At 37.5% G+C, this 18,848-nt stretch overlaps 1 protein-coding gene across 1 annotated transcript in view; it reads right to left on the bottom strand.

The window, feature by feature from the left end:
• Positions 1 to 18,848, bottom strand: part of DNAH11 (dynein axonemal heavy chain 11) — a gene marked incomplete at its 5' end in the record, with an annotated part of 93,259 nt that overhangs the window by 31,946 nt on the left and 42,465 nt on the right. Inside the window, 4 exon segments of the mRNA XM_027639470.1 lie at positions 9,089 to 9,193; positions 11,834 to 12,022; positions 12,960 to 13,143; positions 13,522 to 13,541. Of these exon segments, the coding sequence (XP_027495271.1) occupies positions 9,089 to 9,193; positions 11,834 to 12,022; positions 12,960 to 13,143; positions 13,522 to 13,541 (498 nt within the window).

The following is an 18,848-nucleotide window of genomic DNA, read 5'->3' as shown; positions in this document are numbered from 1 at the left end:
TGAAGATTTTTACTAAGATTTTGGGAGCCATGAACTTTTTTCCCTGCTTCTCCATTTTCCCCCTTTAAAGGGGATTTGCCTTTAGAAAATCAGAGGAAATACCCAGGAGCCAAAGGTCAGTTCAGTGATGCACTGGAGCTTTCCCTAAACAGTAAAACACTCACTCCAGTTTCTGGATATAAGCAAGTATATCAAATTTGTCAAACCATCCTCCATCTTTTGCCAAATTTGCCTCTTTCTTTTAATTCCTCAGTTTCAAGTCTGAAACCATAGGCCTCAACAAGGGAGAGAATGGGAGAAAAGAAAATATCTTATATGAAAACACTGTACTTCCTTAATTTCAGGTTTGGAAAGCAAAGAGACACCAGTTAAAAAAGCTTTATCAAAACACTTATTTTGACTTAACAGTGGCTTAGATCAGTGACTTTACATCAGTTATCTTCAGTTTTAAGTGAAACCTGAGTGTCTCCACAACTTTTTAAAACAATTTAATTATCTGTTTAAAAGCGGATTATGATTTCATTGGTACAAATTTATCTCAAAGAGTAACTCTGGAGGGTGTTCTGTATCATTGGCAATTATGTATTCAGAAGATTATCATATTCATTTTTAAAGACACATAGCCTGGGGCTGAAGTCAGTTATATTTGCTTGATTCTTATCCTAGTACCTCATGCTCATCTCACAGGCTCATTTCCTGTCACGTCTTGCTTAAACAAAGTCTAATTACAGAGAAAGAGGATATTACACTGATGAAGATGTTAATCCTTGGATCAAGCACTATACGTTGGCAGTAACAAGCCTCTGTAAGAAGTTAATATCCTTACAAAACATGTTTCTACAATTGTTGCAGGCATTTTCCATGTACACATTTATTAGATAGGACACACAGAGACACTGTCTGTGGAAATAACAAAGATTAAAAATCAATATGCATTACATTATAAATGACAAGTTACTAATCAAGTTAAATATTTCCTCCATCTCTTGTGATATAATTTTTAGGATGTAATTACCAATGTATCTTGGTTTGCATCTTAGCCACAACATATTTTTTTAATTAAATTGACAATACATAGTGCTTCTAATGTGCCATTTTTTTAAAAAATAAACATCTAACATAAGTCACACAAGTTGATTATATTTCTGTCTCTCTTTTTTCCTAATGCTTAGTTATGCTTTGCTTGCTGATGCCCAAAGAAAATATGCAACAAGATAATTGTTTTTTATGGGAAGAAAAATTAAACAGAACAGGTTGCAGATAAGCTTTAGGACAGTATTTCTCAAACCTACTACCCCTCGAAAAGGGAGGAAGGAGTTTGTCATCCCTCTTCCCAGAAATTTAGTCCCCTTCATATCAATATTGCTACAGTGTAGAGCTTTTGAATGATGGCTAAATTGTTAGAAAACAGACCATGAGTAGAGTGGCTTAAATATACCAAACAAATAAAGAATGCACTTCAGCTGAGGGAGGTAAACAAAAAAAAATTCAATCCATCTTTCTTCCTAGTCCTCGGCTAGTGTCACTGTCACATATATACCTGCTTTGCATGTTTTCTTCCTTTAAAGGAGTAGGTCCTATTTTAAAAGGCAATGGCATATGCAACTTCATCTGTAAACCACTCTGGCAACATTCAGAGTACAAAAATGGCTGGTAAAATGACAGTAGTGCTACTGCTGGCTATTTTAAAACCTAACCAACATCATGTTTATGGTAAGACCCTTGTTTATTGCTATAGGGGTATGTAACTCTGCCACATTTGTGGGGAATCCAGAGTAATCTCACTTTTCCTATGAGTCTGATCTAAACTGACTTCCATTCTTAAGTAATACTTCATTCCAAGTCAATACCTCCAAGGCACTTATTTGCCTAATGTTGTAAAACTCAAAAAAACTCTTGCAAACTCCAGTTTGAAATCTATAGAACAGGAAAGTAAAAATAATTTTTAATCAATTATGAAGAGTCTTTACAAATTACTTAGTTGGAAGATGTCTTCCATTTGCTGGGTTTTCTTTTTTTTTGTAACAAAATATTATAGAAGAGTAGTATTTAGAAACTATTGTCAGTCTTACGAAAGAGTTTTAGATTATCGTAGTGCAAAACGACACTTCAATTTCCAATGAAAACATTTCAGAAGTGCAATAAAGCAATGGACAGTGGAGTACAGTAATTAATAATGTCAGGTGCTGAACTTCATCCCAGAAACAAAGTAGCCCAAAGAAGTGATTATCTCACAATAATCACTCTATGTGTTTAACCTAGTTGCTTAATGAAGTAACTAGTTGTGGTAAGGGTGTATTTTGATCATCCAAATTCATCAGAAGCATATGGAACCATTACCGGAAAAGCATCACTGAAAAGCAGATGGTAGGATGTAGAGCTGTTGGATCCCCTTTGTGCAAGTTTAACTATTTGCACTATTTGTACTTTAAACTTCATGACAATTTTTAAGACCTATATAAGATATGGATCAGCAAAAGGATGAATTCCATAATTAGTATAATCCAGAGAAATAAAAAGGTCCTTATCCTCTCTTCATTTATGTCGGTAGAAAAAATCACTTTTCCCTCAATAAAATTAGAATCAGACACAAGGTCATTAGAAAGGTATTAAGCGTCATCTAAAGATAAATATTTAAGAAACAAAATAGAAGAAAATGAGAGACTATTTTGATTGCCAGACAATATAATCTTCCCTCCTGGTCAGTATCTGGAAACTGTTTACAAAATTCTTGGCAACTTGAAGTATCCACAGCTCAAAATCAGGCATTAAAAACTATTACGAATCAATTAGAACCTCTCTCTGCAGTTTTGATAAATGGCATAATGTACATCAGATTTTGTAGCAAAATGCCAGAGTTGAATGAGCCCTTCAGACTTTCAAGGTAGAGGAACTTCAGTTTATATCATTCCATATGCCTGGTGCTTTATTTCAAAACCATGCTTGTAACAGTAGGTGGAAATTTTAGAGTCTAGATGAAATTTCTATTCATTCTGTGATGAAGACTAACCCCTGTAAACCTCTGTGTTTCCGACATGGATGTTGATAACTGAACTGAGAGCAAAAAGACTGAAATGAGAGCAAAAAGGAGATTCAACACTGATGACATATATTAATAGGAAAGCTATCATAATCTTAAGATTCAAGGTTTGCACCTTGCAATATTGCGAGATGCTGGAATGAACTTCTGTATCAATTGAGTTGTTCAATTTACCTAGAGCCTCAAAGCCTTTAGAAATCTGAAGTGCTAAGAGATGACTCTCTGACCTTTACTGTATTACAAATAGGTCTGATTCTCAAGATCCACATCCATTAAATGCTTGAACGAGCTCAGTATTTATTGTTCTTTCATCTCATTAAAAGAGCTAAAAGGTTGGGAAAAGGCATAATGTAAAGAAAGGTCAAGTGGTAATCACGGTGTGAAATGCTGTTACATGTGTAGGTATAATAATTCTTTAGACTTTATGCTCCCTGGAGAGGAAGTTGTTCAAAACTGTTCCCCTAAAAAGGTTTATTTTGTGCTAAATATAGTTCAACACCAGTAAATAGGGGAATTAGACTGACCTTTAGCTCCTCTGCATCTGCAATGGCCTTTTCTTGGCTCACTTTCCCAGTCTGAAACCCTATCTTAGCAATCAAAGCTTCAGTATCTTGATTTTACAGTTGCAGTTCTGCCTCTTGAGAAGGAAGCTTGGATTTTTGATCTTCTACCTACAGGGCTAAAGGTAATGCTTTATTCAGGTCATTAGCCATGGTTCTGAGACCCAAAAGCTGAACTCAAAACAAAATTCATGTTTTGCGGGTCTCTATCAATAAAGTGTTGTCTTTTAATTTTTTAGTTTTTATTTATACCTGACAGAATTTTATTGACATAAAAAACTTAATAATGACAGCCTAACTGCTCCCATCAGGGACCCCATAGCTCCCCCGAGGTGCTTAGATGTCTGTCCTGCTGGTCAGGTTGTGGTTGTAACTAGGTGTCTCAGCGGTGCAAAAAAGGTACAGCTGCAGCACCTCGCAAAGGCACCAATGTAAAGGCAGAAGGACATTATCAAAAATGCTTACTATTCACTCTGGGCAGGTAATTCCAGCACAGGTTTGCTGAAAGGTTAAGAAAAACTCAGAGACTAATGAACAAAGACTATCTGTTAGTCTGCTGAAATAGCAATTTATTGCCTGCCAGTCGAGAAACCCGTACCAAAATATCCACTGACAATATCTTTTCACATATAAAAGAATTCTTACAAGTAACTGTGGGCTGGGCTTGTTTTTTGTTTTTCTGCTATCTCTCCAAGCATTTTATCTGGCAGTTATTCATGATAACAGCCTATATTTTAACCAAAGGGGTTTTATTAACCTGATCTGGATAGAGATGATAAGACAAAGTAAAAGAGGAATGTTAGAGGGCTTACACTTCAATAATGTGGAAGGTCTTGCAGGCTCTTCTGATTTGGTGGCCTCCTGAAATCCTACAAAACCTTCAAAATTACCCTTTTCAAAATCTGACCATTTTGAAATGAGAAGACAAAGCTGTAATACTGAATTGTAACAGATCCCAAATCTCTCCACTCATTTTATTTATCAATTTATTTGAGCTGACTTTATGTCTTTTTCTCTATGAAAAATACTAAACAGTGCTGTACTTGATATTCTTGTGTAGAGCTCCTCAGTGCAGGGTGAAAAAGGCTCACTGTTCAAGTGCTTGGCTAGATGGGAGCTCTGGGTCTGTCAACCAGCATAGCATGCAGCACTTGAAATTGTCAAATTGCCATTTGATCATCATCAAATTAAAAATCAGAGAAAAAGAGCATTTTAATAATTTACTATCATGGGATACCCTTATTAAAAACAGACTTAAAAAACCCAGCCACTCTTTTCTGTTGACTATTTTTTTGCAGGTCTTCAGTTGACCAGGTGGGAATAAGCCAGCCAGCTCCAATTATTAACTTCATGCAGTAGCATCAAGATGCAATGTTATGCAAAGACTGCAAATGAGAATTTCATTTGCATAGAAACACACAGATTTTTTATTTTAATTACAAAATCACTGGATTATTGCTTATCTTCAGCATTGGCAAAAGGGGTTATGAACATGTGAGTGGGTGGCGTGGGGGAAAGGCTTCTAAGCAGTTTCCCCTTCCTTCTGTCTTTGTGGACTGACCAACCACAAATGAACTGTAAGCAGAAGCACTAACTGGGGACTAAGTGGCACTAGCCTTACAAGGACGTGACAACAGCTGAGGGAGAGGCTTCATACTTGTTCCTCCTGCTTTCATTACCCCTCATTTTGTCACTGGCCATGCACAAAACCCCCACAAATGGCATCTTCTCTCTCCGTGGGCTTAACTTTTACTGTGGCACTTGCTTCCCCTCCCACCTTTTTAGTGTAGTCCCACTATACTATCCCTCCCTCCAGACTTTGTCCTTGCTTAAATGGATGGTATCCTCTTTCCAGAGACAGCTAAACACCTCAAAGAGCTTCTCCGCAAAGGAAAAAACTACAAAGCCCAGTTTCAAAAACCAGGTAGTTTCAATGAAACACAAAAATGCCACCCTATATCTAATCAGTTTAATGAAAAGGTGGTGTGACAACGTCGCTTTATGTGCAATAAAACTATGATTATTTATAAAGAATAAAAGAAAAGGTTGCGACTTTCACAGTTTACCTGGAAAGCTGCTGCCTTCCTTTCGCATCCTTTTGCCTTCCTTCCTAATTCTGAAAGTTTCTGCATGCCCTTTAGCTCCATGTGTCGGGACATCTTGCTTTTCTTCTCTAGGAGGATCTTATCAAGCATGATTTGCTCCGGAAAACTATTTGGAGTGGTGTAATTGTATTGCCTCTTGCTATGACTGTATTTACACTGAATGCATTCACACTGGTGTGGGCATAATGGAGTCCTGGATGAGCGGCTGCACATATCCAAGGAACAAGAACAAATGTAAACACAGGAGCAAAGAAATATTTCCAAAATTCAGTGTATCTATATAGGTTAAGTATATCCATATAAGTTTCTAAGGATGGCTTTTTCACAAAACTCTTCTTCAGTTTACCCTAAATATAATGCTGTCAGCATGCAAAAAACATTACAGCAAAATAAGCAAAATAAGCCTTCTCCAACCATTTTGCATCCAATTAATTAATTTTGCACTGGCATTCATTAAGTCTTCACAGAATCACAGAATATGATGAGTTGGAAGGGAACCATAAAGATCACTGAGTCCAACTCCCAGACCTGTGCAGGACACCCCAACAATCCCACCACATGTCTGAGGGCATTGTCCAAACGCCTCTTGAGCTGTGTCAGGCTTGGGGCCCATGACCATTTACCTGGGTAGCCTGTTCCAGTGCCTAACCTCTCTCTGGGTGAAGAACCTTTCCCATCACCACAGAAGCTCAGTGCTTCAACATACTTATGTATTTTTTGATATATACTTCTAAAAGCTAAAACCAAGGATTAAGTCAGTCACTATACTGCTATATGCAGATATAATAACTCATGAATTTTCTATTTCACCTCTGGAAATCCTGTCTAAGAGAAATCCTACATAAGTTAAAGAAACACAATAGAGTGGTTGCTGTAATCACACTGGTTCCCACATACTTCATATATCATCAAATTCCTCTCTGGAGTGAACTGTATTTTTGCCATTAACTTCAGATTGAACAGAACTGGACACCATGATTTTGATTTTTGAAGTTGTACAAGTCCCTGCTTATCTGTGCTTGTCAAAGTCAGTGATAAACTAACAAACTGTTATGAGGGCAGGATTTAGACCACTGTGGAGTGCTTCTGAATGTCAAAAAATCAGCAACATTTCTGTGCTGAAGTGACCTCTCAGTTTCAAGAGGTATTTGACCAGAAAAGTAGTTATAACTTAATGGAGTTCAGATTCACTCTGAGCTGTGACAGTTGACACTTCCTCATGTGCCAGACAGGCATCCAAACACCAAATATAACTCCAGCTCCAAGCTTAGCACGCTGCAGAAAGGACCCTAGAGCATTACTGTGGCCCTGGGGGGGGGGCTGTGCTGGGTGCCATACAGCTCCACATGGAGTTTCTCTCTCATCACAGAGACCAAAATGCAGCTGTGAGACTGGAAATTTCTTTTGACACACTATGAAAATCAAAACAGGCTAGACACATTTAAAACAGCTCCAGATGGTCATTTAGGCATGTGTTTCTGAGCAAAATGCAGACATAAAATGTGTGTCTTTATTTACCTCTGACAGCAAGAAGAGAGGTAGTTCTAGGATTATAGTTCAAAGGTCCTTCTTCTAAATTTTTTGAATTGAACTAGCAAATACAAGATACCATTACAATTAGAGTATACTTCTCCAGAATAAACATGAAATAAGAAAGCCCCAACATTAATTTTTTTTTGTTTTAAAGGACCTTATTCACGTATATAACTACAATATATCATGTATATTACTACAATATATGCATACACATGTCTTAGCAAGAGTACTGTAAGCAAAATTAACAGGGAAATACTTAGAAAACCCTTTTAACTCCAGCACTGTAACTAACTTTCATTTTGTCCTCTATGACTTCCAGCATATTTAAACTTTATAATTTGTGGAGTCACATCTCCCTCATTTTAATGATTATTTATTGCATTCTGTACAAGATGAACACAGTTCAATTAATCAAGGGAAGCCTAAAAATCAATTAATATGAATTAAATGAGCTACACCAACTCTTAGGAAAGTCACACATAATTTACCAAAGCATTGTCAATAATGCTTAGGGAACTTCGGGAAAATTGCTCACGAGTGGCTGTTGATGCAGTTAGATGTTTTAAGCCTACATCATTAATATTACAGTCAGGTTGATGCAGAAAGACTTGCCATTTTTCTCAGTAAGAAAACTCATTATTTTCTTGTGACTTTTAAGAGCTAGTTTAGAAGAATACTTATTTCACCTATGATTACAAAAACAGAAATTAAAACAAGAAATAAATAAAGAATGATTTGCATTTAGGGAAAACAAATAAATTGCTTTACAAACAAAAAAAATCAGAACATCATTAGTTGAAGTAAAGTAGCATAAATTCATCCTTAAAAAATTGTTTGTAAAAGCAAGGCTAGTCAGCAGGAATAGATACTTTATGCAGATTTGAGCAGTGTTTAGCTTCCAACTAAATGTGTTGGAAAGGCTGAAATGTGTTTCAGCCTTTTTCTGCTTTTTTTATTGTTTGTGACATATACGCACCCTGCAGTACAGCTCTTCCCAGTCAAAGACAACCTCCTTACACATGATCCTTATGAGAGGTCTCTACTCAGCAGCCCTGAAAAGCCCTCTAACAACAGTCTCATTTGTAAATCAGTGAGGGACGAAGTGGGTTCCGGTAGAGCTGGAAGTGGCCCGAGACAACTTGTCTCAATGGGGCAAAATAACTATTGTTATCGAGCTTAACAAAATGGCACAGCATGGGAGACACGCTGAGCCAGAGAGCAGCTGGTTGTAATTCACACTGGTTTTCAGAAAACACTAATCGTTCCCGAACAGACCTCTTTGAGGATTGGTCTTCCCTGCATTTTCAATTTGTCACCTTCTCTTATGATAAGGTCAGCGGTGACAGCACTTCCTGACATTAACAGCTGTGGCTTTTAAAAGGGTCATTGTGGAACTACTAATTGCAGTAATTTCATTAGCATAAATTATTTATTCTGCCATTCATTTATCCCCAGGATTTTTTTTTTTAATACTACATTGTACTTTTCAATATATGCCCATTCAGGGTTGTAGGCAAAGGAAATTATTATTGTTAATTTAGTTTTCTTTATTGAAAAAAAAAGCAAACAAAAAAGAGTTGATACAGTAACAAAATCTGATTCAACTGCAGTTCTCTAGAAAACATAAAGCAGCTTGAAGCCAGTAATGAAGACTGGTACAAATCAAAACCATTCATTAGTCCAAAAGACAACTGAGTATTAAATCTATATACACTCTGAAAGAAAATATAACAGGTGAAGTTTGTTCATCCTTATACAATCTTTCTACTCTAGGCCTTGGCTGACTGACTCTAAGCATGTGAAAAAAACCCAAGGCAAGTTATGAGTAGTTTAAACAGGAATTTTGCCTGCATCCTCCCTATATCTTTTCTCAGAATGTATAATAGTGATCACTATCACATATATAAATCTTAAGTCTTTGCGGTTAAGTTGAGCTAGCTGAAACATGCCAACTAAAGAGCAAAAAAGACCAACGTCACTGAAAATGAACACATCTCATGGGCAGTTATCAAAGTTGAGAAAAAAAGCCAAGCCAGAAGAAAAGGTAAGGGGTGTGGGTGGGTGGGCAGGGGGGAGTTTGAGGCAAGGGGAGAAGGCAAAAGTATTGCTCCAGGCTGTTTCTTTGCCACACCACATGTTGTAAAGTATTTTGGAATATGATAAACTAAGAGCATAATTAATTTATTCTTGGTACGCTTAACAGTGTGTGCTGTTTGGTGCTAAGCAGCAGAGAGGTAGCATAAAACACAGCAACAGTAAAATAGATGTACATGACTGTTATTTTCAGAGGTGGATTAAACAATCCTAATTCTTTTATTCTGGACTCAGTGCTGATATGTGAAACCAGATGAAAGTAAGAAAGGGAGGTTGCCTGTCATGTTGAATTTGGACACAGATTATTTTAAAATACTGTAGATCACATTGTGTATCAAATGAGGTAAAAAGGCATCTTTGTAGATTTATTAAGCTCAGTACACAGATTTCAAAACTGCTACACTCTGTTCTTTTCTTGTGCTCTTTTAAAATTAGGTTCAGCAATTTGAGTACTGAAACAGAAGAGGGCTCTTTTCCTCTCTTCTCTCCCAAGAAATCAAAGACATCAGAATTGATTAAATTTCTGATACTCTCTATTTCCCTTCAAATACCTCTGAATTCACTGTTTCTTTTCCTTAACCCACACATTGACCAATGTCCCTCCAGGTGAAAAGGATCTCACAATGCCTACTTTCAACAGGCACCATAATTAGGGAGGATCACTTGTTCTTCCTGTTTAGATACTTTCACACAGGGCAAAAGGGATGTTCACAACACCCTTCATAGAGTATACTGACACTGAAGTTCACCATCTCCCTGCTAAACTCAGTCTACCCCACTTCTTTTCCTGGCTAAACTGTATCTTCCAGAAAAGTAATAGGTTTGAAGATAAAGAGATAGAGAAAAAAACCCAAAACTTAAAAACCAAAACCTTCCTTCTCAATTCCCACAGTCACTGTGAGTTTTTTATGGCTTTTCCTCACCATTTAAACCCAGAAACATTCCAGTTTTTGTCAAAGCAATTTACATATGATATCATATTTGTATTGAACTCTCAAGGGAAAAAAATCATTAGCTTAACTTCAAGGTACCTTAATTAAAAACAATCTGTAATATTGTTAAACATCAATAAACAAAAAGTCCCCTATCAATTACTATTGCTCTATTTTTCTGAAACTGTGAAAAAGGACAATTAGGATCTAATTGTCAATGATGCCAAAATAGTCAGTAATAGACCTCACCCTGCTGATCAATCATACAGTATGTTACAGAAGCCCAGGCACATGTGAACCCTAACTAACAAGATTTCTCTACTAAGAACAAAGGCTTTCCTGAAGTATCTAAAAAGAAGCAAGCAAAATGACATATTAACACACCAGCACTAGAGAGGATAGGAGACCACTTCCCATAAATCTTTGATGGAGAGGAGATGGCAGACTTCAGTAAGATTCCCTCTTCTTCAGGGTGGTCTTTTTCCACCCAGCCTCTCTCATTCTTTTGATATTCTAATACATCTCTGCAACTGTCCTGTTGCCGCTCTCTTTACTAACTTTTTTCTGTGGTCCTTCTCCCTTCACCTTCCTTTTACTCCTCCCCAGACTCCCTGCTGTACACCTCTCCTACTGTTCTGCTTCAGTTTTGCTTTTTTTTCCTGTCTCTCACGGCTTAGTTCCCCGTCTCTCTCCACCATATTTCATATGACTATGAAATGTTGTCATAGTTTCTCCGTTATTACAATGCCTCTGTTCTGAGTTCCCTTTTCCCACCACTTTCAAATCTTTCCCTTGCCTCATCCTAATATTTTTTTAATTCTGCTGTCTTGTCTGTTGGTCTTCTCATAGGTTGCACATGCAGACATGATTCAGGCACCCAATACTGCTTTACGCATATTGATGGCACAGAAACCTTAACTCACTTTCAATAAAGTGTCATGTTATTTAGTTAGTCGACATTCATTTGACTTGCTGGGAATCAAACAGGAAAGGTATTTACCAGGAGCAGCTAACAACAATGTGAAAAAAGAAACTCATCAGCAGTTGCTAGGATCAGTGAAATATTTCCTAAGTACTTAAAAAAATGAATTCTAGAGGAACATAGTGATTAATTATTTTATAAAAGTTTAAAAATAACCCCCCAGAGTTTATCAATATATTATACATTAAATATAATACATTATGAACTGCTATATATGATATATGATAATTATATATTTATATGTAATAATATTAAAAGACTGAATTCTGATGAGCAGATGTATTTTCACAGAAGAAAAATACAGTCCTTTCAGTTAAGGATCTGAAAAACCAATATATTTAAACCAAAATAAATTCTATCTTCTTTTCTCCATGCAATCCCATCCATTTCTTTCAAATAAGAAGTTAGTATCACATTAAAAATTAATGCAATTAATACCCTCTCCCCCCCTTCCAGCTCACCAGACAATAAATAATTATCCTGATGACACTGTAAGTCTACGTTAAAATAAAGCAGAAGGAGCTGATGGAACACACAAATGCCTGGTTTATTTGCAAACATCTCTCTCTCCCCCGCAGTCCTACAGGAGGCATCCGTGTGCCGCCGCAGCGCTGCAGGGTCGGCAGCCAGGGAACCTGTATCGGATTCCACAGCCCGGCTCTCCACACGGCCCCGGGGAGGGAAAACGCCCGGGGGTTTCCTGGAAGCAGCCTCAGACATCCCTTCCCCCTTCCTTCTCAATTTCACGACGACTCCAAGTATTTTGTATGGGTCTGAATGGAAAATAAATGTTGTCAATGCAGGTGACAATGTTGTCAATGCATTTGCCTGGTGTCACCCTCGACTAAAACCAGATGGCTATTCCTTGGGCATTCCTGAAATCCCTGGCCTACTATGATTAAAAATCCCTTATACAAATAAACAATCTCAAATATAACAATGAAACGTCGCAATTGCAGTCACTGAAAGAAATTAAATCTTTTCTAGATCTACGTGAATAACTCCACCAGTCTCACTGCCAGCACGACAGTGTTGTCCCACGCTGGAAGGGACAACAGAGGCAGCTTGGTAAAATTCTTAGAATAATATGAGTATATTCCTTTACCCCATAAGGAAACTCACTAACACGTGGGGTTTTATTTTATTTTTCTGAAAACAAACAAGTGACACTCTATCAGGAACATGTCAATCGGGAACAAAGGGAGAATAATTGTCTAGATATTAAAACTCTAAATGTATTTGCCACGTGGTGCCATGGATTGCCCTTACAGGGGAAATTTTCACCTGTCTAATGGCTGAATAGAGGGAAAACTCTTCTTTAGTTTCCCTGGACTGTGCACTGCAATATTTCAACCTCACGTGCTACAGCACTACTGAATATCTTTAACTTCACTGGAAAGGGTTAAATAAACTCTGTATCTGTAAGATGCTAAATTGCCTAGAATTGAAGGATTCTGCAAAGACAGTCTTCTGCAAAGACCAATTATATGCCTCTTTTCCCCTCACTTCTCTGCCTGTGCTAGACAGATCTCTAAACTCTGCTGAAGGAAGCAGGCAGTGGCATACCATAAAAATTCAGCTTTTAGCAGGGGTGAGCTTGAACAACACCAAAGGCAATAAATATGCAAGAAGGAGTAAAAAGAGCATTGTTTTTTTCCAGCTTATTCAGTTATTGATCTTTCAATGATCTCCGTTGCTTTCTTAGAAAACCGATGAGCTTGAAACTCTGTACCTCGACCCCCTCAGCTTCCTCAATGAACCTCCTGCTGCCAGAGCAAAGGGCCTCCTGTGGCCACTCCTGAAACCAGTCAATAGCAGGGCGCTTAACCATGGCTGGGAACTTCCGAGCTCACTTTCATAGGGCGGCACTGGCTGGAAAGAAACACAGAACAATCTGCGGAGAGGAGGGAGGAAAAAGGGAGAGAAAAGAATCACAGGCCCTCAAAGAGAGGTATACAATTAACCATAGGCCAGCAACAGCCACTAAACAGCTAAAGCTCCAAACCAAATTTGGGGCTAATAAACTTCATCAGTGACCTTGGCAAATAGGTTTTGCTCCTGTTCCATTGTACAAACATAGCATACTTAGTTTCCTTCCCCTCTATCCTCTATCTAAACATGGCAACAGTTATTCAGTTTGATAGCTATAGATGACAATGCAGGCATAGGAATGGCTGGCCTGCAGACAGCCAGAAGGTGCACATTCAGCTGGTCATGGTGACAGAAACCCACTTCTTAAGTTTCTAAATCTATTCAAGCCTCTTCCTGACACTTTAATACACAGTGCAACCCCTCTAAAAGAGCAGGAAGAAAAGGAGATCTGGATTTTAGTTTGCATGGGAATTTTTAGGGACAAGTCTTTACAAAAGTGGAAAGAGATGTCCCAAAAGGGTAGGCTAAAATATTCAAAGGAAAATAAAGCTGTGATTGGTTCTTAATATCACCAAGCCTACCCAAAGAAACTCACATCTGGGAAGGAAGGGTTATTGTAGTCCTCAGTTGTATCACACGGTTTGTCCTTTCTCCTCCATATCCAAGAACTTAGACGGAAATGTAGACATCCATGCAAAACCACAGCGGAGTCCAGGTTGTTCAGATATGTTACAAAGACAGGTTAATCTGCAAGTTGGTTTAAGGTACATAAGAAAACATCACCTACTTTGAATGTGTTCAGCATGAAGAGGCAAATGGCAGAAATATCCACATAGAATCCTAGCCAAGTAGTGAAAATTACACTAAAGTTGTATAAAGAAACAGAAAGATCTTGGAATTTACTGCAAAATTTTATCAGCCTGATGAGAAAGAAGGGCAACACAGAAGAAACAGTCAAAAAGATACAAGAATAAATGTTCTCTACACCAAAATTCTGAATCAGAGAAAAAGAAGACATGTACAGAAAGAATCTGTTAGGTCTGTTTCATGATTCTCAAAGACCTTGAACACTTTTCTGAATTTGTTTCTTGGTTACACCATGTATGTTTCAGTTAGACACTGTTTCTTCCTCATGTCATCTCACTTTCTGAAAAAAAATCTATGTTCAGTTGTAACACCAAGACACATGGTAAGCAATGTTGAAGCCTAGGGCACTTAATTTTCTCTTCTTCTATTCCACTAGTAGCCACTTTCTAAGATCTGCTCTTGTAGCAGCAGTAATGGAGAGCCTGGAGATCTGTCTCTGCTTTGATGTGCTTCCTACAAGTGCCCTTGCTATAGCAGTGGTGCCAAACTGAATCTATCACACCTCCAAAGGTGAAACCATACACAGTCTTGCTTGAAGTTTCATCTTCTACACCCTCCTACACTGCTCACATTGCTCATATGTGGAAAATTACTTCTTGGAATAGTCAGTCCTAGAGCTCAAACTTAAACATACGATTTATAATTTCCATTACTTTTCCCAAAAACACAAAGTTACAACTGAGACATTTTTACTATACTGTATTGTTAGGCAGGAAATTTCAGCACAGGCCTAGATCTAATGTAACACCCTGATCAGATAACTATCTCTTTGTTAATTATTTTTGTATGGACAATAAAAATATAGGGTACAGAATACACTTCAAAAGTTAGTCGTAAAAAGACTAACCTCACCACAGTATAACTTTTCTTTCTCCTTTAGTGAAGTTTGGTAAATTCACATCAGGCACAGATTTGATATGGCATATTTTTGGGGAATTCATTTGCATTCCCCCCAGTGAATTCCCTATACTATAAAGGACCTTGTGCACTGCTTGCTTTGCACACAGAATGATGAAGATTCCGTGTGGTCTGATAGTAAGAGAGTTATGACGAAATTTGAGTAAGTACTACCAGCTACATTTTGAACAATTTCTGCATAAGCAGGAAGGCCTTATCTTAAAAACATTTATCTTCTGTCCAGGCCATACATTACTGTTTAATTTGACAGAGGAGAAAAAAAATTAATAGGAAATTCTCCTTGTAAGAAATGGAGAGTGTCTTTCAAGACAACTGGGATATAAATACTACAGAGAAGGTATTTCATATAGTAATGGAAAACTTTCTCCAAGATGGACTCATTGTTTTCTTTGAAAGAAATGTGGATTGAGAGGGATTATGTATGAATCTTTCATCTGAAATTTTTTAGATTTAAATTCGCATAACTGAGTAATGAAGACAATCGTTGTGGAAGAAAGAACTGTTATCATGTGAAATTAATATCAACGTCCATGTAGCATCCACCTCTCCTAAGAACACAACCCCCCTATTTTCTCAGCTGTCCTGTTTGAGCTTCACACTCACATGTCACTCTCACTACAGATGTCTCTTACACTATATTTTTTGGCTCAACCTCCTCCTGCTTATCTTAGATATGCAAGGTCTCTAGGCTTATTAAGTGCTTCAAACAGAGTAAGACAGACAACTAAAGAGTGCCTTGGCACATGCTTGACCACTGCTCTGATGGGGCCCATCCCATTTAAGTGTTAGTGCACTCACTTGCATGGTTTTCCCATATGAAACTAAGCAGTGCTGCAGCAGGAGTGAGGAGCTATACAGACCAGGAATCAGTCCTGACCAGCTCTATGCCACTACCAGCATTTTGCAAGCACAGTACAGGTAAAGCTAAGCCATATGGATGCCAGCCATGTCATGCTACTAATCCTCAGGATCACAAAATGCCCTTCATAAATTTACTAATACAAATGTACCCTTAAAAGTCAGCTCTCTGAGTACTCAAGAAGAGATGGCTGACATCCAAATAGAAAAGCCTGGAGGTTTTCATAGAGAAACAGGAACTCTTACTGTAAGAGCCTGCCAACTGCAGAAACAGATGTTTTATGTGCTGCAGAAAATCTTCGATAGTTACTCCTCACTGAATGAAACAAAATGAAAAAAAAACCCAAAACCCAAACAAACAAACAAAAACAACCCTAAAAATGAAAAAAAATCTGGGTTCACTATTAGTTTAACACAGAATCAGAAACCCTAAAAACATAGGTTTTTTTGTCTGGGATTAAAGCAGTCAAGCTGATAGACATGTGCATTTATGCCCTCAAAAGAAAAAACCATGAGAGCTGGCCAAAAGCTGATCTCTGATGGGGCTTCACAAGTTCCTCTCAGATTCACAGACAAAAATAGATGTTCTATCAGTGGTGAAGCAGACTGCAAGGAAAAGGCTAATGTGTCCTAATAAAAGAGGATGTGGAAATGAAAGACAATAATTTAAAAGAAAAGTAATAGTAAAAATATGGACAAGATTGTCTGTGGTAATGTAGGACACCCACTCTGCCTATGTTTGACATTAATTTGGACTAAAGCATGAAACTACTGTACTGCTAAATGCCATAGAAAATGGGGAGCCAGCTAAATCCTGACAGGACTACAGAAAGAGAAGACCATTATAAAGATGTGATGACTAAATCAGTCATGCCAAGTTGGAAGGAAATGGGAGAAATGGCCTTCCCCTGAAACTAGCAAATTTAGTTCTTAATGCTGGGACTTCACAACAGTCACTGAGGGACTGTAAACTTTGAAACATGAGGAAAATACACAATGAAGAAACTTGCACAAGGAAGGAGGAGTGAGTATTTGTAGTAGACCAGCAGCTCATGAAGAAAACTGGCTGCACTCAGACTGAATAACAGAGATTCAGTTTAAAAAAAAACCAATTTAACATGTCTGGCTTTAGAATATACAGTAATATTTAAGAGCACTGAGGAAACTGAGATGAGAAGTTTAAAAACATGCAAATATGAAATGACGCAAAGAGTATGCTTGCTGGAAAGAGTATGCTTGAGAGCATGTTTATGTAGGGCATGAGGGCTGCAAGGCATTTAGGCATGATGTTCACATTTCTGGGGAAAAGTTGAAGGGTTACCATGACCAAAAGAATGAAATAAAATCAGATGGATCTCAATAGACAGCATGACTGACTGATCTCATATCCATGCTTTCAAGAAATAATTGCTTCTTCTGGCCCTTACTTTTTCAAGAGATTTTGTTAATGTGCAGAGTATTTAAGAGTGATTACTGCATACAGGTTTGAGATATTGAAAACCTTCTGGAGTTCCAGTAAATTACTGAGCCTTAGAAACTTCTTATCTTATGTGTGCCTTAGCACTGTCAGCACATGAACTTTTACAGTGTTTGACCATCAAATTTCTTTTCTTGAGCAGCATTCTTTCTTTATAATTTATTTCATGATTCATCATGAAAGTTTTTGAAATTCTCAGGTGTATGTATGTCCTCACATACCCTTCAGTTATGGACCTATATTTTATAAAAGTGCAACCCACTGTCTTCACCTGACATACTTTCAATTTAAATTTGCACCTACGTACATGACATGTTCTCAGTACATTAACAGCAGAATGGATTGCAAGGTCCAGGTTGAAAACAGTCAAAACAAAATCAACACAAATCAAAAGAGCTATGGTGATTCAAAGAATAGCACTGGGTAGTATTGGTTCCTGAGTGACAGATTCCTCACCATAAACAGAACTGCAGTATGTAAGACTGTAAGTGGGCACAAGGGAATTGTGGCTTCATGTAGGAATCATGTATTTTCCTAAAATACAATTGAAAAATGAGACTATATCACTTCACTGAGCTTTAACATTATAAAACGGTCTAAATTGTCCCTTCTGCTCTCTTTCACATTATATTAGTCTTTTATTCCTCAAATATAGGAAAAGGAGGAGGTGATAGGTCACCCAGCACTAACTAAAAGTTCATATAGGTATTAGCCAGTGTGTTAACTCATAAAATTTATGTCTCCTTCAGTACTACAATGTCTCTACTTTCCTTCTCTGCAACATGAATAGATATCTCCTGTTCTTGTCTCCAGTAGTGCTAATTTGCACAGTGGGGGACTGGTGAAATGGTTGCAAGGTAAAAGGCATTTGAAAGCTACCTTTCAAAAGGCCCTTAAAATGAAAAAAGAAAAAGAAAATAAATGAAGAAATTACTGTAGGAACAAGAAAAACAAAAAAAGGAAAAAATGTGAAAAGAGAAAATTGAGAGAGATATTAGAAATAATTTTTCCTCTGTCCTTTCTTAAAAAAACATACACAGACACAATAGTCATGAAACAGAGACAAATAGCACTTTCAGAAAGAGATATGCAGAAGGTAAGCACCACTATTGACCATGTTATTTAAGTCTGTAAGAGTGAAAGCAATACAGAATACATTACACTAGATTCCATACAGGTCTCCACCAACCTTTAACTTACAGAATAGATCTGTGGAGGGACAGAAGTAATGGCAGCAGAGCTAGTGATAGGACAGAACATCAGCAAAACTAAAGCAGAACTGGAAAAAGTATAGATGAGGGGGAAAAAAGAGAAAGTGGTATGTTATAAAGTGTAAGAACTCGACATAAAACTCATAATCGAAGTGTAAGAACTTGATAAAAAACTCATAATCAAATCAGAATGGTCTTTAGATCAGTGGTGGTTAAACATTTCAGATAATTAAGAAAAAAGCCTGCACAGAAGACCACTGTAGAGTAATCTGCTATGGGAAGGCTTTTCTCATCCCAAATCAAATAGATCATTTTAATGCACAAAGTATGGGGCATATATCCCTTTCAAAACATTTTCTTTTTAGAGGGTTAATGGTTTTTAGACTTCTCATTTTC

Source organism: Corapipo altera, unplaced genomic scaffold (assembly GCF_003945725.1).
Source record: "Corapipo altera isolate COAL_440 unplaced genomic scaffold, ASM394572v1 44, whole genome shotgun sequence".
In the NCBI taxonomy this organism is placed as follows: domain Eukaryota; kingdom Metazoa; phylum Chordata; class Aves; order Passeriformes; family Pipridae; genus Corapipo; species Corapipo altera.
The sequence above is the reverse complement of the archived record's forward strand: the minus strand, read 5'-3'. Positions and strand labels throughout refer to the sequence as shown.